Source organism: Sprattus sprattus (assembly GCF_963457725.1).
Source record: "Sprattus sprattus genome assembly, chromosome: 4".
NCBI lineage: Eukaryota > Metazoa > Chordata > Actinopteri > Clupeiformes > Clupeidae > Sprattus > Sprattus sprattus.
Genome location: NC_137923.1, coordinates 34,857,816 through 34,879,401, shown reverse-complemented (window position 1 = coordinate 34,879,401; position 21,586 = coordinate 34,857,816). Strand labels below are relative to the sequence as shown.

The 21,586-nt window shown below is 43.6% G+C and overlaps 1 protein-coding gene across 1 annotated transcript in view; it reads left to right on the top strand.

The window, feature by feature from the left end:
• The window catches only part of ncana (neurocan a), a gene marked incomplete at both ends in the record, with an annotated part of 76,147 nt that overhangs the window by 5,333 nt on the left and 49,228 nt on the right, over positions 1–21,586 (top strand). Inside the window, 10 exons of the mRNA XM_080836284.1 lie at positions 5,699–6,109; positions 6,183–6,345; positions 6,952–7,092; positions 9,052–9,158; positions 9,218–9,392; positions 10,958–11,085; positions 11,859–12,155; positions 12,546–12,716; positions 15,248–15,745; positions 16,007–16,069. Coding sequence (XP_080692410.1) covers positions 5,699–6,109; positions 6,183–6,345; positions 6,952–7,092; positions 9,052–9,158; positions 9,218–9,392; positions 10,958–11,085; positions 11,859–12,155; positions 12,546–12,716; positions 15,248–15,745; positions 16,007–16,069 — 2,154 coding nt within the window. The remainder of the gene's footprint in view (positions 1–5,698; positions 6,110–6,182; positions 6,346–6,951; positions 7,093–9,051; positions 9,159–9,217; positions 9,393–10,957; positions 11,086–11,858; positions 12,156–12,545; positions 12,717–15,247; positions 15,746–16,006; positions 16,070–21,586) is intronic.

The following is a 21,586-nucleotide window of genomic DNA, read 5'->3' as shown; positions in this document are numbered from 1 at the left end:
ATGGACAACATTTTTAAGGGAAACAGCTCTTGTTGGTAAGTGTATACATGGACCGAAATTTAAACCGTTTACCTTGCCTTGGGCATGCGCAAAGAGTGCTCCCACCTTGTTTGTTTACTTACAACATCAACGTGGATCCGCATCGTGCACAGGCACTGTAGTGGCTAAAAGTTCCCTTCTTTCTATCTCGAACGTATTTTAAACTTAAATGTGAACTAAAAATACTAATTTGCTATCACTATAATTCACAATCACTAAATAAATGATATAATGAACAACAATATGAAAATGGCACTAACAGGCAGCTTCTGAAGCCGTTCGCTGCGTCGAAATCATTCATATTCCACACGCTCAGATGTGCCGAGACATTTTGCAATCTGCAGCTTGTTTACTGTTAGTTGACGAGCCTACCGACGACACGAGTTCAGAGTTCACCTCTCATGTTAACAAAGACATACACAAACATAATGTTATCAAAAACTTGCATCCCCGACTGACACTCCGTACAAATCTCTGTACACAAAATATGATTAACTCTTTTCAGTGGTCTTGTTTATAGCGCATAACACTCCCTATGAGTGGCTTCCCTGTCACCACTAGCCCCTGCTACATCGGCCTTGTTTGAGTGTCTTACCGATCGGCGTAGACCACCTCTCTCGAAAGGCTCAGACATCGCCGTAAATATGAGAGGGTTAAATTTAGGCATGAGCTACATGAGGCAATTATAAGCGATTTACGAGCTATAAATGGCTCAAACGTGATATAGGTGGGTTAAATTGACACATGTATCCGTGCCTATAATAGACACATACACATGAAGTAGTATAAAGCACTATTATAAAGAGCAGAGTGTGCTGTGGAGAAACCTTTCCTGAAGTCCATGGTGAAAACAGAGCAGAGTGTAGGAAGAAATAGGTTTGATCCATGGACTGCTAGTAAGAGGGGGAAATGAAAGTGTGTGTGTGTGTGTGTGTGTGTGTGTGTGTGTATGTGTGTGTGTGTGTATTAGGTTATGTACAGTGGGGAAAATAAGTATTTGAACCCCTGCCGACTTCGCAAGTTTGGCCACTTGCAAAGAAATGTGTGATCTAGAATTGTAATGGTAGGTGTATTTTAACAGTGAGAAACAGAATATCAAGAAAAAAATCCAGAAAACTGCATTTTATAAGATTTATGACTTTATTTGCATTTCATGCAAAAAATAAGTATTTGAACCCCCAAGCAAACAGCAATAATCCTGGCTCCCAATGGCCAGTTATGTGCCCAAAAAGCACACAGATTAGTCCTCATTAGGTCTAACAAGGTATACCTGATCTCAACTGATGACCTGTATAAAAGAAACCTGTCCAAAGAATCATACTTCACACCTTCAACCTCACCACCATATGGGCAAGACCAAAGAGCTGTCCAAGGACGTCAGAGATAAGATTGTAGACCTGCACAAGGCTGGAATGGGCTAAAAAACCACCGGCAAGCAGCTTGGTGAGAAGCAGATAACTATTGGTGCGATTATTCATAAATGGAAGCAACACCAAACAACTGTCACCCGCTCTAGGTCTGGGGCTCCATGCAAGATATCCCCTCGTGCGGAATCAGTGATCATTCGGAAGGTGCAGAATAACCCCAGAACTACACAGGGGGAGCTTGTGAATGATCTCAAGGCAGCTGGGACCAGAGTCACCAAGAAAACCATTGGCAACACACCACGCCGTCATTTTTTGAAGTACTGCAGCACTCGCAAGGTCCCCCTGCTCAAGGAAGCGCATGTACAGGGCCATCTGAAGTTTACCATTGCACACTTGAATGATTCTAGGGAGGATTGGGAGACAGAATGTGGTCAGATGATACCAAAATCAAGCTCTTTGGCATCAACTCGACTTGCCGTGTTTGACAGGGGGGGGAATGCTGAATATGACCCCAAGAGTACATCATACCCACCATCAAGCATGGCGGTGGAAACATTATGCTTTGGGGCTGTTTCTCTGCCAAGGGTACAGGACGACTCCACCGCATCAAGGGGACTATGGATGGGGCCATGTAACGTGGAATATTGGGCTTGAACCTCATTCCCTCATTCCCTCCCATTGAAAACACAACCTTAAAGATTTGGAGAGGATCTGGAAAGAGGAGTGGACCAAAATCCCTCCTGAGATGTTTGTAAACCTGGTGACCAACTACAAGAAACGTCTGACGTCTGTGCTTGCCAATAAGGGTTATTCCACCAAGTACTAAGTCATTTTTGTCAGTCAGTTTTGGGGGTTCAAATACTTATTTTTTGCATCAAATGCAAATAAAGTCATAAATGTTATAAAATGCATTTTTCTGGATTTTTTTGTTGATATTCTGTTTCTCACTGTTAATATACACCTACCATTACAATTATAGATCACACATTTCTTTGCAAGTGGCCAAACTTGTGAAATCGCAAGGGGTTCAAATACTTATTTTCCCCACTGTATGTAAATAGGAAGCAAGGGAATGAGAAACTGAGTAAGAGTGAAAGAGAGAGGGAGAGAACAAGGTGGGGGGGGGGGATGGGAGATAGGGGGGAGGGAAAGAAAAAGGGAGAGAGAGGGGGGAGAGAGGGAGAGAGAAAGGGAGAGAGGGGGGGAGCAATTGGTTCAGTCAGCTGGCCTCTCCTCACCTGTAATGGGCTTATTAATGACTCTGCTTCCTCATTCAGACACCATGTTCCGCTCCCCACAGCACCCAAATTCAATTAATCTCACACACGATGATGGCTATCCCCTCCCACTGATACACCCACACACGCACACACGCACACACACACACACACACACACACACACACACACACACACACACACACACACACACACACACACTGCTGTAGAAACACACACACACAGAAAAACTCACACACACACTCACACACTCACACACTCAGACACACACACACACATACACACACACACACACACACACACACACACACACACACACACGTAAAGACATGAAAGGTAGCACACATGCTAGGTATTGATTTTCTATATTCTATTTGGACATTATCTCTCTCTGCGCAAGGCGCTAAAACCCACAACCTAACCCAACAATTGCTGCAAGGAGAAAACACCCACACACACACATGCACACGTACGCACATACACGCACAAACACACACACTCACACACACACACACACAGGTAACTAGAAACACTCATACACTCACATTCACATTATAGAAACACATACATGCACACACAAACACAGTGCCCTTCTGACAGGTGCCATCTCCATGGCAACGGCAGCTCGGTATCCGTGGTGATAAGCAGAGCAGGCTGTGTTTGGATGATGATAGTATAACCTGTGAATGGCCTGTGAAGGGGCTGCAGCTGTACATGTCAGAGAAAGAGATAAGAGACAGAAAGAGAGAAGAGAGAGGAGAGAGAGAGACAGAAAGAGATGAGGGACAGAGGTGGGAGAAAATGGTAAGAGAGAGAGAGAGAGAGAGAGAGAGAGAGAGAGAGAGAGAGAGAGAGAGAGAGACAGAGACAGAGAGAAAGAGAGAGAAGAGAGACAGAGTTGGGAGAAAATGGTAAGAGAGAGAGAGAGAGAGAGCGAGAGAGAGACAGAGACAGATACAGAGAGAAAGAGAAAGAGACAGAGAGAAAGAGAAAGATGAGAGACAGAGGTGGGAGAAAATGGTAAGAGAGAGAGAGAGAGAGAGAGAGAGAGAGAGAGAGAGAGAGAGAGACAGTCAGAGAGAGAAAGACAGAGACAGAGAGAAAGAGAGAGATGAAAGACAGAGGTGGGAGAAAATGGTAAGAGAGAGAGAGAGAGAGAGAGAGAGAGAGAGAGAGAGAGAGAGAGAGAGAGAGACAGACATAGAGAGATGAGGGACAGAGGTGGGAGAAAATGGTATGGAAAAAGAGGGAGGCAGGGACTGAGATGGAGAGACCAGTGAATCGAAAGGAAAGCTGAATATTTATCAACAAGCAGCCATCAATTTCTGTGCACATGATTGAAACACCACTCCTCTTGCACACAAACACACACATAATGGAGTAAGGCTTTCCATTTCATTAAATCAGTATGTGTGTGTGTGTGTGTGTGTGTGTGTGTGTGTGTGTGTGTGTGTGTGTGTGTGTGTGTGTGTGTGTGTGTGTGTGTGTGTGTGCGGGGGGGGGGAGGGGATCTGTGTGTGTGTGTGGGCATGTGTGTGTTTATGTGTCTGTGTGTCTGTGTGTGCGTGAGAGAGTCAGAGTTTGGCGAGACATGTGAATGAATGCATGGATGCTTGTCAGAGTGAAACCCATCAAACATGAATGTTTCCTGCTCCATGCTATGAGGTAGTTGTCTACGGTGTTCAGTGAATGTATCCTGCTACATGTAATGAGGTAGTTGTCTAGGGCAGTGTTTCTCAAACTTTTTCAGACCAAGGACCACTTAGTCAATAAAAAAAAACTTGCAGACTATGTAAATAGTAAATCCCCGGAACAACATGCCTACACAGACGTGGCGCCAGACAAGTGTTAGCGGCACATGAATTCCGCGGGTGGGCTCTCCTTTTTTATGTACCAGTAAGCTGTTTATAGATATGACAATGCGCAAGGCAAAGCATCTGGAACCCTGCTCCATGCGTGACTTGGTTATGTTGCAAACTATAGTTCGCTCACAGCCTCTCTCCCATCACACACTCAGACAGGCCAATGTATCACAAAACACAACGATGCGAATACCGACCGCAGTAATTCAGTACCAACAGTAGGCTAGCCCACTGGAATTAATGCATGCATCCTAGTAGACATCATTTTGGAATTAAGAGCTGTCATTATCCAACGTCACACAACACAGAATATAGTTATCATCTTGTTGTCTCCGCAGCGGAAAAAAAACACGCTGTTTGAATGCAGCTCCGCAGCGGGATAATAAGGCTGAACCATCTCGTCGTTGCACCTTCTCCTTGTCTGTGCATGTCAGAGGCTTTCTCATTTGATTTCTTTTCATAGTCCCTGTCTTAAGCTACCAATCCATGACCTTGTTAATAGATTAGGCAACTATTTATTAGATTAGGTTACTGGCTGTGTTCTCTTCGTTCTGAGTTGTATGTTAGAAATGCCTCAATAATTTGCTTTTGGCCGTCGCGGACCATTATGGGGCACTGGCGGACCACCAGTGGTGGTCGAACCACACTTTGAGAACGACTGGTCTAGGGTGTTCAGTGACTGTATCCTGCTCCATGTTTTGAGGTAGTTGTCCAGGGTGTTTAGCATTCAAACCCACCCTTCACTTCCCCCTTTACAGCATGAAGCTTGCTCTTGCTGGGACACTTGTCCCAAAAACCTCTGCTTGTCTGGATAGCTGTCTGAACATCCCAGTAGAGTAGCCCTCTGAGGCTCCTCAGACTGTGCCTGCAAACGTCTTTTGGCAAACACTGGTTTCAAAGAGGTCACTTGATGTCACTGTGGAGGACACAGCACTGGGCAATTCAATTTGCAAGTGGGAGAATGAGTCATTTTCCTCCTCATCTCTGTCAGTCCATTACTTTTTCTTTTTTTTGCTCTCTTCTCCTCTGTACAGTTGCCCTCTATTTCTACTGAGCTCCTGATGTCTCACTGTTAATTGAAATGGACATCTCTCTCTTTATCCTTGTCTCCTCTGTCTCTCCCTCTCTCTCCCAATACCCCCCTCTGTCTTTATCTCTCTCTCTTTCTCTGTCCATCTGTCTATCTTTGTAGGTGTGAGTGAGGCTGACTCCCTGGTGACCCTGCGTAAAGTCACCCATCCATCAGTGAGGCAGCCATTAGCCAGCTCTGCTCTGTTGCCATGCTTCTTCTCCCTCCCCTCCACCTCCATCTCCAGCCAGGAGAGGGGCTCTCACCACGTGTCTCCCCCGATCCGCTGGACCCACAGCTGGGCACCTGAGGGTCAGGCACCCCTGGAGAGAACCATTCTGATCGTGAGAGATGGGGAGGTCAGAGTTCACCAGGCCTTCACTGGTCGCATCAGCATGCCTGAATTGAACGGGAACGCCCGTAACGCATCACTGCTTTTGTCCAAGCTCCGCTACAATGACACCGGAGTGTTTCGCTGCCTCATTGCCGAGGACGACCAGTACCAGCAGGATACTGTCTCTCTTGAAGTCACAGGTCAGTGGTGTGTGAATGTGCATGTGTGTGTGTGTGTGCAGGCAAGGTGTTAAGGGCTTAATCTGTTTGTAAGGACTCTGGAACAGAAACACTCAAACATTGTGTCTGAAGAAGATGAAGTATAAGAACATGTATGAGAACATGAAGATGAAGTATGAGAACATGAGGATGAAGTATGAGAACATGAAGATGAAGTATGAGAACATGAAGATGAAGTATGAGAACATGAAGATGAGGTATAAGAACATGAAGATGAAGTATTAGAACATGAAGATGAAGTATGAGAACGTGAAGATGAAGTATGATAACATGTGTGAGAACATGAAGATGAAGGAGAACATGAAGATGAAGTATGAGAACATGAAGATGAAGTATGAGAACATGAAGATGAAGTATTAGAACATGAAGATGAAGTATGAGAACGTGAAGATGAAGTATGATAACATGTGTGAGAACATGAAGATGAAGGAGAACATGAAGATGAAGTATGAGAACATGAAGATGAAGTATGAGAACATGAAGATGAAGTATTAGAACATGAAGATGAAGTATGAGAACGTGAAGATGAAGTATGATAACATGTGTGAGAACATGAAGATGAAGGAGAACATGAAGATGAAGTATGAGAACATGAAGATGAAGTATGAGAACATGAAGATGAAGTATTAGAACATGAAGATGAAGTATGAGACCATGAAGATGAAGTATGAGAACATGTGTGAGAACATGAAGATGAAGTATGAGAACATGAAGATGAAGTATGAGAACATGAAGATGAAGTATTAGAACATGAAGATGAAGTATGAGAACATGAAGATGAAGTATGAGAACATGTATGAGAGCCTGAAGATGAGGTGTGAGAACATGAAGATGAAGTATGAGAACATGAAGATGAAGTATGAGAACATGTGTGAGAACATGAAGATGAAGTATGAGAACATGTATGAGAGCCTGAAGATGAGGTATAAGAACATGAAGATGAAGTATGAGAACATGAAGATGAAGGAGAACATGAAGATGAAGTATGATAACATGTGTGAGAACATGAAGATGAAGGAGAACATGAAGATGAAGTATGAGAACATGAAGATGAAGTATGAGAACATGAAGATGAAGTATGAGAACATGTGTGAGAACATGAAGATGAAGTATGAGAATATGTATGAGAGCCTGAAGAACATGAGAACATGAAGATGAAGTATTAGAACATGAAGTATAAGAACATGAAGATGAAGTATGAGAACATGAAGATGAAGTATGAGAACATGAAGATGAAGTATAAGAACATGAAGATGAAGTATGAGAACATGAAGATGAAGTATGAGAACATGAAGATGAAGTATGAGAACATGAAGATGAAGTATAAGAACATGAAGATGAAGTATGAGAACATGAAGATGAAGTATGAGAACATGAAGATGAAGTATAAGAACATGAAGATGAAGTATTAGAACATGAAGATGAAGTATAAGAACATGAAGATGAAGTATTAGAACATGAAGATGAAGTATAAGAACATATGTGAGAACATGAAGATGAAGTATGAGAGCATGTGTGAGAACATGAAGATGAAGTATTAGAACATGAAGATGAAGTATTAGAACATGAAGATGAAGTATAAGAACATGAAGATTAAGTATGAGAACATGAAGATGAAGTATGAGAACATGTGTGAGAACATGAAGGCAGTCCTTATATTTGGAGTGTCACTGAGCCCAGCTTCCCCTTTGTATTGTATCAGTTAATGACTTGTGGCTCTGCTTTTCACAGGCAATATGTAAACACCTAAACCATGCAACAAGGAAATACAATACACGGTATATCTACTTTAAAGAGTATGCTGCTGCTTGTTGACCCACACTTGGAGGGTGTAATAAGCTCTCCTGAATGTGTTGTGGAATCTGTCAGCTCTTTGTATCCACGGCTACAAACAGCTATTATAGCTTTTGAAGTTCTGAGATTTATTCAGTGTGAAAAATCAATTAGTGCCTAGAAAAATAAAACGGTAAAAGTTGTGTGAAAACCCCATTAGTCTTGGAGCGACCTTTGAGGCCTGTTTAATAAGCGCTGGTGGAAAGTTGCAGTCGACACTTTCCTCATTTGGGATGCGGTATGGCCTCTCTGAATTAATCAACGGCTAATGGCATTGATTCATTCTGTCAATATCATACTAATTCTGCTTTCCCCATTTTATTGCTATTTTTTTCCTTTTTAGGTTTTTCATTTGAAGTTCTCATTTATTGGTTAATTACCCATAACTCTTTAATTAGAGGCTGTTGATTGATTCCCATAGACAGATGCCCTGTGTAGTATACTGTGAAGTTCATTTTCAGAGACACCAATGCAGGGCTTCAGTGGTGGCCAGTGGCCAGGCGTCTCTGAGGCAGGAGGCAGTGGGCATGCTAATGAGCCCGCTGATTAGCCTGGCGCATGAAATATGAGGTTAACACAGCACAGGGATGTCTCATAACAGAGCCCAGTGTTTGGAGAGGGGAAATCAAGCGAGGACATGCTGACAGGCAGAGGAACAAACTCTGGGCACTAGACCTATGATGAAACCAGCCACCTCACTTACCCATCCTCACTTCACCTCTGTACTTCCAACTGGGTTTAGGCCCTCTAGATGCCTTACACCTTGATCTAGCCAACCTTTTAATCCTTTGATCAAGAACAAGTAAAAGAAAAAACATATTCAATAAAACAATATTAGTTTTTGTTATGATATGATATGACAGTAAAAAAAAATCTACTTTGAGGGAAATGAAAAAGAGTAATAGAGCCATGTGTTCGCCTGAGGTAGAATTTCTCAGTGCGTGTAGTGAGCCGAATATGAATCAGAAACAAGTCTTTGTTTATCGGCCTTGGGACAGGTGCGGCCAGATTTGGAAGAGATATTTTGGCAGGAACACAACGCTTTTGTGGACCGTGGCTGTGTGGGGAAGGCGGGGGGAGTTGAATAAGGCTGGACCTCTGCCTGCTGAAGGTCAAGAGGCACAGTGGGCCTGCTTGTGTCCTGGGGCGAGCTGGAGCAGAGGTGCTGTCAGGTGTGGTGAGGGGTTGGTGGCAGACAGGTGTCCCAACTCTTTCTGGCTTCCTCCCTCTCTGCAGGTGTATTGTTCCATTACCAGTCGCCCACTGAGAGCTACGCCCTGTCCTTCGCCGATGCCCGTGGCGCGTGCCAGCAGAGCGGGGCAGAGATGGCCTCGGCTGCCCAGCTGATTGCAGCATACCACTCCAGCTACAGTAGCTGCTCCGCAGGCTGGCTCTCCGACCAGACCATCAGGTGAGGCAGCTTCTACACGTGGCTATGATGGAGGAACCAGTAGAAGTTCTACTTAGAAACTGTCTAATGAAGACCGTTTGAGAAAAAAACATTTGGACCCCTTTGGGCTATCCACTTTGAAATGAAGAAGCCTTGAGAGATCCCGTGAGAAGGAAAGGTTTTATAAAGAACCCTTCGGAAAGAAAACTATTTAGAATTTGTATTTGTACCATAGCCACTTTTGGCAGCCGTGGCCAACTGGTTAGGGCAGGGGTTTTCAACCGGTGGTCCGCGGCCCCCTGGTGGTCCGTGGCGGTATTGCAGGGGGTCCGTGATTTAAAAAAAAAAAATAATAATAATAATTGCTTTGATATTTCAACACATTTCCAGATTACTCTTGAAAATGTCTGAAATAAGAAAAATATGTCTAAAATAATATAAAGGTGATTCACACTGACAGAATGTAGCCTTGCACCTATCCAGTCTATGGTAGCCTGTGCTAAGTTCTGGATAAGTTGCCAGACCGAATTTCCAGAGCTTGCTGCAAAAGCAATGAGGTGTATTTTGCAAACTTTCAAACTACTTGTGTGAGTGCATTTTTTTTGGAAGAATAAGTACAGGGCAAGAGAATGATATGAGACTGTCGCTGTCTACCATTTCACCACGAATAGACAGGCTGTGTGGACTTCACCATGCCCAGATATTACACTGACACGTCTCCCCTCTCCTCTCACATGCACGAACGAACGCACACATGCAAGCGCGCAGGCACATCAGTAGGCCGCGGATTACTTTCTAGTCAGAATGGTGGTCCCTGGGACAAAACCAGTTGAAAACCCCTGGGTTAGGGTGTTGGGCTGGAAACCGGAAGGTTGCCGGTTCAATCCCCAGCCAGTAAGGAAAATGTGGGCGGGGGAAGTGGTCGAGCACTGCGGTCCGAAGTGGTCGAGCACTGCGGTCCCATGCCCACATCACGGGCTGAGGTGCCCTTGAGCAAGGCACCTAACCCCGATCACTGCTCTCTGGGCGCTCAAAAGCAGCTCACTGCGGGGTTAGTGTGCTTCACTGTGTGCTTCACTGTGTGAATCACTTCCCTGGATGGGTAAAATGCAGAGATCGAATTCGGAGTGTGTGTCACTATCTCTGCTATAACATAGTCACTAGTCACTAGGGCTCATTTCCATTTCCATTCCATGATGGTGAAAATGCTATCAGGAGTTAAACAGAAACAGAAAGATGACACAACAGACAGTAAAGAGATCCTTGGGCTACCCTAGTATTGAGCACCATCCCCAAGTGTACAGCTTCTTATTTCCTAGCCAACTGTGTTCGGCTGTGCCGCCTCTGGAGACGGTGAGACTTTAACCAGTGAGGCAAAAGCCATGTCAGGCAGCCAGCAGGGGAAAAGGAGAGGGCATTTATTTTTCTCCCCCCACGTTGGCATGTGGCACAGCAGTCCCTTTGAACAAGGCCTAGAGCTACAGCCGCATTAGCATAATCACATGCTAACGCTTCCTCACCATGCTAAGCACACACACACACACACACACTTCAGAGGAATCAAGCGCTTCATTGGTTCTCCACAGGTACGCCATCCAGTCGCCAGAGCTGGGTTGCCATGGACACGAGGAGCTGTATAGGGGCGTGAGGAGTTACGGGGTGAGGAACCCCAGCGAGATGTTTGATGTATACTGCTTCGCCTCCGAGATGCAAGGCAAGAGCTTTTCCCTGATTTCCCATTCTCTGTGATCTGTGTTCTTCATGCTCATTGGCTAAGAGTAGAGCGGGGTCATGATCGGCTCAACAATGAGCAAGACAGAACTAAGACACTGTCTGGCACTGGGTGTGTTTGTGCTAATTACTTGCTGCTCCTAGTGTGTGTGTGGATTTGAATGTGTGTTTGTGTGTGTGTGTGTGTGTGTGGGGGGGGTGTGGTTGTGTGTATGGTTGCGTAAGTATGTGTGTTTGTTTGTGTGTGTGTGTGTTTGTGTGTGTGATTTATTATGACAAGGCAACATACCTGAAATAGCCACACAGATTCATTGTTTTATTGTCTTCCCTGGTGTAGAATTTCAGCTATCAGGCCTAATATTCTGTTTAGTCAATTAATTCACACGTTTGTACATTTTTGCCCACACACACTCCTCAATTCACATTCTATCTGCTCATCTCGTATCCCCTTATGCAATTGTTTGGACCTCTGTTTTTTATAGAAAAAAAATGATCCAGAATACTGAATCCTATTTAACAAGGCTGTAGGTTCACTGTGATTTAATCAGCATCCAAGGGGGTTTTGTAACAAGTTCTGCACAACTCTCTCGCACACAATTTCTCTTTATTTCACACACAGTAACTGTCACACTAGCTTCAATGCACAGTGGCAATAACTTCTAACTTGCATATAACTGACACATATGCAGACACATACAAAGGTATTGCACACTACCTTATACACAAACCTAAATCTTATCTCTTCTCCATCTCCAGGTAAGGTCTTCCTCTCCTCCGCCCCAAGGAAGCTCTCATTACCCGAAGCTGCTGCCCACTGCGTGTCCAATGGCTCTCTCCTGGCCACTGTCGGGCAGCTTCATCTGGCCTGGAGGTCAGGTATGCAGAGCTGTGAACCAGGCTTACTGTCCGACGGCACCATCCGCTACACCGTCAACGAGTCTCATTCCGCTTGTGGAGAAGGAAAAGCACCTGGGGTCTACACCACTGCCCCCAATACTACTACCATGGGACAGCCCAATAGCACCACCCAGTTCAATCTATACTGCTATAGAGGTCAGCAAAGTACCTTCTCATTTTCTCAAGAAACATTCGGATATTTTGAAAACTTTATTTTACTTAAGTTGTTTAGTTGTTTAGGTTTTGTATTTGTTTTAATCTTTCCATCTCATACAAATGTAAAATGAATTGTTTAAATGCCTCAAATGAATATATAACTCTATGATTTTGGTTTGTGTGTGGGATACCATCATGACATGCAAATTCAAAATAATGACTTTAATTGAATGACCTTGAAAATGACAGCAGACAGCACAGAAACAAAACAGCATACACCACTGGTTATTCTCCCTGCCCTGCAACACAGACACACAGGGGACACAGCATGGTGGGGAGATCTTCCATGCTCATCTATTTACAGCTGTCACATGTGGCCCTTGTTTTCAGGTAAGCCGCGCAATGTTCTTAGCAGCATCGTCAAGTCTCTGATCCCCTGGAGCCTGAGCTCAGAGGAGCCCACCGGAGCCCCACAGGAGCCTGGGACCCCTACCGAGGCCAAGACCGGCTCTGTTCCCCCCCAACACACGCACACACAGACACTGACACAAGCCACAGCTGGTAAGTGTTCTGTTCTGAAAACCTGGTGAACTGGAGACACCTGCTAAGATTTCGATGTTAACATATATATTTTCTTTAACTGCATCCCTGTATATACAGTAATGATGGACTTCACATCACAATTGTTGTACAATTCTCACAGTTTTAGTGTGAATAATATGACAAGGTTTCATTTATGACAGAAAAGGTATGTGGTAGGATTTCTGGTGTTTCCAAGACACCTCTGCTGGTCCATATGGGAAAGAGTGTGAGTGCGTGTGCGTGTGTCAAGCACACACACAGTTCTGGGTTTCACTTAATCATCCCTACCCTCAAATGGCCTCAGAATCCTCCCGGCACTGTGGGATGTGCCGGCAATTAGACAGCACACACACACACACACACACACACACACAATGTCCTCATGTAAATGCAGGAGTTCTGTTCAAGGCCGGGCAGTGAATTAATAGCTTTGATTTGTAGTGTTGCTGAAGAGTGTTGTGATCAGTGTGAGAGCGAGGTCACTGTAGATCGGGATGATTGTTCCACTCTGACTAAGAACTGTAAGGTACATCCTCTCATCATCTTATCAGTGCAGAACACCCAGCAGAACACAACGTTGTTTTAGTCACACAAATATTGTTTTTTTCCAGCGATTTAACGATTTAATGATTTAACAATTACAAGGATAAATTGCTATTTGTTGAATGCAAAATGATTATTTGACCTACATGCTGTAAGAATCTGTAGGCACATGTGAACATCAGCAATATTAGTGTAATTAGCAGTCCCTACCAATGTTCCCTCTAATTTTTTTCAGCACTGAGCAAACATTTTTTATTCTGAGCGCACATTTCAGCACTGTGAGCAATTCGTAAACCACGTGACCTTACGAAAATGACCACGAGCCTGCGTTAGCCATAGGTTTCCAAAGAGATGACAGCAAATGCATCAATATGTCTACAAGGTTGATATTTATTCAATATCCTTTATAATGGCTGGACTTTGGAACATTTTAATGATGGTGTTTTACCAGTCAGTTTAGTTGAACTTAAAGGATCTTTGGTTGAAAATAAATAAGGTTTAGGGTTTATGACTGGTTCACTGGTTATGAACGATAATGATATATATATATACAAAATAAAAGTATCCAAGGTGTTAAGTCATTTCTCAGCAGGTACAACAGAAAAGAGCTAATGTAGTGCTTTACAATAAATATAGTAATTATGGTGTATTTTTTCCTAAAGGTAGCCTTTATAAATAATTTAATAACTGGAGTGGTTTGCAACAAACTAAGCTACAAAACATGTCATTTGAATTACATTGAGGGAGCTAGGCCTATCTGGCTGTGTGGCTCATCTTGTCTGCAGGCATATGGAAGACACACCTTTCTGACTAAACATCATTATTAATATTTTATTATCAAGATCACTTTGAATAGGGCCTAATAGGTCTAATTGAAAATATTGGAAATTTCTACCTCAAATCTTCTCGCCTCACGATTTTGTCTTAGTGGCATTCATTAAACTTAAACCGCGTTCACAGTCGGCGCTAGATGCTTGGAATGTGCCACAAATGTCAAGAAGTTGTACCAGATCTGGAAAATGCTCACTTTTCAGCAAACACCTTTTTTCAATAACCATGAACTTGAATTCGTTGTTGACAAATGCGTCCCGGGACCGCATATTATGCTTCCTCCAGAAGCGCTTCGAACCTTTTCGCCAGATTGGTCACGTCATTCAGCCCATGATCAAATTTACTTACTGCACGATCCAACGTGTCCGGCTCAAAGGCAGCCCACTCAGCTCAGGAAGCGGGCATCCAAGTGCTCACAAACTTTAAGGACAAACAGAATAATGTCACTTTTGTTCACTGCATGTTTTCCCACAAGCGAACTCTTTTCGCGTTTGCCTCCGAGCATAGGTAAATATGTCTGAAAGTTTTATCCTACCTGAGTCCGTTTGGACTATTTCATTTAGCCACTCATGTTTAAACGTTTGGCAGACCCTTTTCTGGGGCACCTGCTCTGCCTTTCTTTTCGCCATGGTAGCCTATAACTGCTGGAGCAGAGCCCGGCAAGAGAGCTAAGGGAAATTTTGTATGTAAACATTCTAACGCACATCCGGCTTGGTTGTCAGACATGTCAGTATTTTAAATGTTTATTACCTAGCCTACATCCCCTTTGATGCTCAGATTTTTAAACCCTAAAAAAAAATAGTTTATGCGGTCTGAAAAATGTGCGCGGTCTGAAAAATCTATTGCGCGGCCTCTTCGACTGGCCTGCGCGGCCGCGCGTGCGTGCAGCTTAGAGGGAACATTGGTCCCTATGCCAAAATGACATATGGAAATGTTTAAGAGGATTACATGAGAAATACTGAAAATGCTGCATTGCATAAAAATGGCACTTTATGTATGAATATGTTTCTTCATAAACATCTTAATTTGTTACTGCTGACAGTACACCGGTCAAAACATATGTCAAACTCGCGTCAAATGTAAGTTTTCAATATGGGATATTATCCTAACGATGGTCTCATGAATGTTCTGTCCAGACTCCTCACACAGCACTTCCACGCCACCTCCATCTGCCCTCCAGCCCTCCAACTGGACTGGTCTGGTGGACCCAAAGCAGAACCTCTCCAGACCCGGCTCCTGGTGGGCCCAGGTAGGCAAGGACCAGGGGGAGTACGTGACCCTGCAGCTGCAGCCAGGAGACACGTCACTGGACTGGAGTGGGTCACTGGATGGCCCCTGGGAGTTGAGAGGTCAAGGATCGGGCCGAGGAGGTCAGAACAGCCCAGGAGGGTCTGCGAGAGAGGAGGTAGAGGAGGAGGATGAAGTTGGCCTGTCACCATGGCGGATGGTGACCCGGAGTCCACCGGTGGGCTGGACGCTGACTCAGAACCCCAGCAGTGTGTCCTCTGTGACGGAGAGGAAGGGGAAGGATGCGCTGAAGAAGATTGTGAACTCATTCTGGAAGCCCTGGAACTACTTCACTGGAGCTGAGGAGACTGAGCCACCGACTGGGCCACACACCAACACCAGCACCAGCACCAGCACCAGCACCAGCACCAGCACCAGCACAAGCACCAGCACCAGCACCAGCGCCAGCACCCCACAGACACAGACGCAACACACAGCAGACCCGACCGTCTCACCAGCATCAGGTTTGTGTTTTTTTCTGGGGTTGACAGTAAGAGGTGTGTGTGTGTGTGTGTGTGTGTGTGTGTGTGTGTGTGTGTGTCTGTCTGTCTGTCTGAGTCTGTGTGCCTCTTTTCTCTGAAGATCTTTTGCTGTCTGTCATGTGTCAGTGTCCATCATGTCCCCCCCTCGATCAGATGCCAGCCTCTGTCTGAAACCCGACTTGTGCTTCAGTAAGCCTCTCTCCTTGCAGCTGAGTCACCTTGACAAGGATTTCAAAGGATCACTCAACATGAATTCCTCTATTCCTCTTTTCATTGGACTTCACTCGTGTTGTTAGGGATACACGTTTCTTTCCTTATCCTGTGTTTTTGTTCCTAGGCGAAATTAATACTCTACCTGACATGATATACCTCTCAGGGCTCCTCTTATGAGGCGCTGTCTCACATAGACCCACCAGGCAGGCGGAGGAGAGAAATTAATTTGAAATGAAAAAGGCGAAGACGAGAGAGCTAACAAAGGCAGAGGAAGAGGAGAGGAACGGGGTGCTTTAAAGATGGGGGAGCCTGGATACTAAAGGGAACTAGCTCCTTGTCTTGAAAATAAGATCAACTGAAAACACATACATACTGTACATAGAACCAGCATGAGATGTAGTTTCATGTGAGCCATCCATCATATATGTGGTCTGATGACGTTCAGAATGGGTACAGCAATCGGCTATAAAGCTATAAGACCATCTGCAAAAGATTCCAGCTCCATCCATCCATCCAAGACAAATAATTTAGAAATGGAGGGCATTCAAAATGACCGCATCTCTGCCTTGAGGTGGACGCCGATCAAGACCATCACCAAGAAGCACCAGAAGAAGAATAAATCAGGTAAAAGTCAACCCACACATCACCTCTAAAGAGTTTCGGACCTCTCTGGCAGCATCTGGGGTAAATGTACATGGGTCTACAATCAGACGAAAATTGTTGGTTTTGATCGTGACCAAATAATTCTATCTCGGACTCATCTGTCCAAAGAAGGGACTTCCAGAAGGCCTTTGGTTTATCCAAGTGCTCTCTGGCAGAGTTGAAACAGGAAGTCTTGTTCTTTCTTGAGAGCAGAGGCTTCTTTCTAGCAACCCGATCATGAATGTCATGTCTATTCAATTTCCGTCTGATTGTAGACCCATGTACATTTACCCCAGATGCTGCCAGAGAGGTCCCAAACTCTTTAGAGGTGATGTGTGGGTTGACTTTTACCTGATTTATTCTTCTTCTGGTGCTTCTTGGTGATGGTCTTGATGGGCGTCAACTTCTAGGCAGAGATGCGGTCATGTTGAATGCCCTCCATTCCTAAATTATTTGTCTTGGATGGATGGATGGAGCTGGAATCTTTTGGAGATGGTCTTATAGCTTTCCCAAGACTGATGGGCTGTCAGTACCTTCTTCCTGATGTTCTCAGATATCTCGTTTCCTCTCGGCATGGTGGATCTGTGTGGGTACACCTTGGCACTACAGTAGTTTGGTTGGTTTCCTCTCTCTTTTAATCTGTGTTGCCCAACCCTTTTCCTAAGGATGTCTCAGTTGATTGGTTTGCTTAATTGACTAATTAAGCATCCAAATATGTTTTACCGAATCCGTAACCTGCTTGACTTTACCAATTTAGCTGGGGGTTCACTTACTTTTGAAAATACACTAATTCCATGTTTCATGTAGTTTTTTGGCTACTCAAACAATTCCCTCTAAACAAGTACATGCAAATGATAAACATAAACCTGACATTTCATCTATGGAAAATTGGTGATGAAAAAAATGAAAAATCATGGTAAAACAACAGAAAACTTTTAAGTGCTCAAGGGGTTCACATACTTTCAAGTGGCACTGTATGTCACATATGTATGATCATATCTATATTCAGTCTCCACATCCAGTTATTTTGGAAACTCAGTTATTTTTATAAAGTTCTTTTGTATTTTCCTATACGCTCATGAGAAAAATGAATCAAGTCTTCCGTGTTGCTACTGGGAGACTTGTAGTGTAATGGCATGTAGTAAACTTCTTTAAGCCTCCGATGTTTTTTCTCCAGAAGCTCTATTTTCGACTAAGCTGTCACTGTCTTCCTAAAATGTAGGACAGCGATATGACAGTGCTTCCACTGGGCTTTTGAAGTTGTGTTCATATCTCATTTTTAATGCCTATTCTTAGCCGCGTGTTATTTTCAGTGTGACCACGGAGACCCATTCAAATCAATTCATTCTTATTTCCATCTCACATTTGAATTTGTTCCTTTTTTTGCCAAACAATGCCTTTTAAGTTTTAATTTGGTACTTCTTTCTTTGGAGAGACATTCTCCAGAGGACCAGAGGCTATACACAATGCATACATATGCTCTTACTGTGCCATGGACTCTCCATTTGAATAAGACACACAGAAGTAGTGAATTACAAACAACTCCAGTTTTTATATTGAGGGTACTCAAATGCAACTGTGTTTTTTATATTGAGGGTATTCAAATGTAACTCCAGTTTTTATATTGAGGGTATTCAAATGTAACTCCAGTTTTTATATTGAGGGTATTCAAATGTAACTCCAGTTTTTAAATTGATGGTATTCAAATGAATGTGGCCTTTCCAGCTTGTGTGGAGATGGTATTTATTGTGGAGACATGGTCTTCTGAGAAGCAAGTGTGTGTTTTCAGTGGTATCAGTCAGAGCCTACACACCCTTAGAGGGAAGAGAGAGAGAGACTTGAATTTCCAAAGGACCTTTATTAAAAAAGACTTACAGATAAAACAAAATAAAGTAAAAGTTAAAAACAAGAAGTGTACAAAACTGAGATCATCCTTTAGAACTGAACATAAAGCTCCGTTTAACACTTTGATATTTTCAGTTGTAAAAGCAAATATTTGTAATTTAATCTGAGCTGCAAAAACCATTCCAAAATCCTGATCTTGCTCTTTCTACTCACACAAATAGCCAATTCAGCCCAAAATAAGGTTAAGCAAGTGACATACAGATCTACATCTTTTTCACACCGAAATCCAAAAATAAAAATACAAATGTGTGAAAATGTTTCATTAAAGCATTCAAAAAGTTTTTGCTCATTTTAGGACTTTCAGGAGGATGAAAGCTTTCAGAGCAATAATTCCATGTAAAATTCTCCACTGTAGGTCCCCAGCTCTTCTAGCTAACGGTGGCTTCTACAGCGCTCTCCATTCTGGCTCTACCTCATTAGGCAAACCAACAACAGTGTGCCAAGGGCTCTAAAGCTTCTGATTTAACTCTTTCTGAATCAGAATTGTATCACAAACTTTGTTAAACTTTTTGTCAGATGTTTTTTCATACAAGAACAAAGGGTTATCACCATTTAAGAAATGGCCAGTGTTATCATAAAATTCTTGGGACAGTGCAATATTACAAAAGGGGTCAAGGAGTAGTCCTTAAACATTTTATTTTCCTCTACTGCAAGTGAGGCTTGACAAGGATGACATGACATCTGCAACAGTTTAAAGCCAATACGCATGGACCTTACACTGAAAACACTTGAACATCTGCACCCACCACATCCACTTAATGCCCAATTGTGATCAGGTGGGATGTCAAGGCTTCATACAATTCAATTACATTTGATTTATTTAGCGTCAAAACAATAACATTGTCTCAATGCGCTTTAAAGAGCCCAGTTTGCATTAGTGGAATAGAGCACTGGTGAATGTTAAGTGTATCCTTATTCCATAGAAGATTTTTGTGTCACATTTCTGTACAGTAAATTCATTCCATACCTTAGAAAGATTTTAGTTAAAAGCTGGCAACTGAGAGGTATTTGGTCTCTTGTGATTGTTGTGATTCTCTGTTTTAGAGAGGTCACAGCGAACATAGCTCACGCTTACAAACGCTCCGGCTCAGACACTCCCAGCATGCATTCTGACATAGAGAGAGAGAGAGAGAGAGAGAGAGAGAGAAATGAGCTGGAGCTGAGGGAGTGTAGTTAGGGCTGAATGTGGTGTGGTAAGGGAGAGAGAGAGAGAGAGAGAGAGAGAGAGAGAGAGAGAAATGAGCTGGAGCTGAGGGAGTGTAGTTAGGGCAGAATGAGGCGTGCTAATGGATGCCCTCCTGTCAGCTCAGCAACTTCAAATGAAATGCAGCGCCAGAGACTAGCCTCCCTGAGCCACCAGGCCATCTCTACTCTTTCATCACACATCCCCAGAGAGAGAGAGAGAGAGAGAGGAAGAGAGAGGGAGAGAAAGAGAAGGCAAAGGAGAACGGAAGAGAGGAAACATGGACAGCTACAGTAAATGGAGAGATAGAGGCACAGATACTGAAAGGAGAGACAAGGAGAGAAATTGAGAGTGAGATAGAGGGAAAGAAAATGGGAAGAGTGAAATGAGAGAAAGAGAGAGAGAGAATGAGAGTGCGAGAGAATGAAGAAAGATGAAGTTTTATAGCATGAGACAGTTGAACAGAGCCAAGGACCAAACAAGTGGCAGTTAGAAGAACAAGGCAGGGGCAAATAATTGGGTTGAGAGGTAAGGGCAGAAGAGGGCTGAGAGAGAGAAACCAGAGCGCGTTGGCCACGGAGGCTCCAGAGGTGTGCTTAAGTCAGCCGTCTGTCTGTCTGCATGGAGCTTTAGCGGGCTGGGCCTTCTCCACGCCTCTCTGGCCTCATTAATACAAATATTCTCTCTGGCCCATATTCTGTGGCGGGGGCCATTAATGTTTAACTTGGAAAGGAAACCTACTCTGGGCTGGTGCATTATTCAAACCCCTTTGGCAAATTAAGGACAGAGGTTTCTTGTCCCCGCGGCCTCTAACCAGCAGTAATGAGCGATGGGGTGTGTTTCAGTAAATGAGAGGCTATGTACAAGAGACTCACTGCCCAGAGCCGACTGCCATGTAAATGCCGTTTGTCATACTGCAACAGTCATGCCTTATACACCTGCAGCTTTCATCTGAGGGGTAGCTTTGACAATCTGCCATGAACAATCTGTGACCTACCACAGCATGCTATTAGAACTCCATCACATTATGACAATGGTACAATAGACTGTCAGTTTATCAGGGGTGAATTCTTTTCATAACTTATTAACACAGTATTATAATGCAGTATTCTAAAACTGATTGTTCAAATCCTTGATTGTAATTGGCTAAAAGCCGTTGTAAAATCCAGCACAACCTTACAATTTGACCTCATAACATTCTATGATAACATTCCATATTACTGCGCAGCTATTCATATAGCGCATTTCATACACAGTGTTCCATCTGGCTGTTGCGTTGCTTCAAGGGTTGCGTGGCAACGATTTATTTAGGAACTATATTTTTTAGTGGCGGAAGAATGACGGTTTATCATTAAACTATTGTTTCTTAAATTGAATTGTCTTTATTTATGAAACCATATCAAATATTTGTAGTAACAGTTTTAGAAAAGCAATAAGCCCCGCGAGTCTGTGGTTTGCGCTGATTTTAGAACAGGTAAGGGGGTTTAATGGCACTCCGCTTCGCGTCGTGCCTAACAACTCCCCTTACCTGTTCTAAAATCAGCGCAAACCACGGCCTCTTGGGGCTTATTGCTTAATTATAACAGAGTATTATAACACAGTATTATAACACAGTATTATAACACGGTAATAACTGAAGATCACTGGGCCACAGTTGTTGGTGGCAGGTGCATCTGCCCATGAACCGTGGCACAAATGTTGCGTGGCAGGTGCATCTGCCCATGAACCGTGGCACAAATGTTGCAAGATGCTCAAGGGAAAGA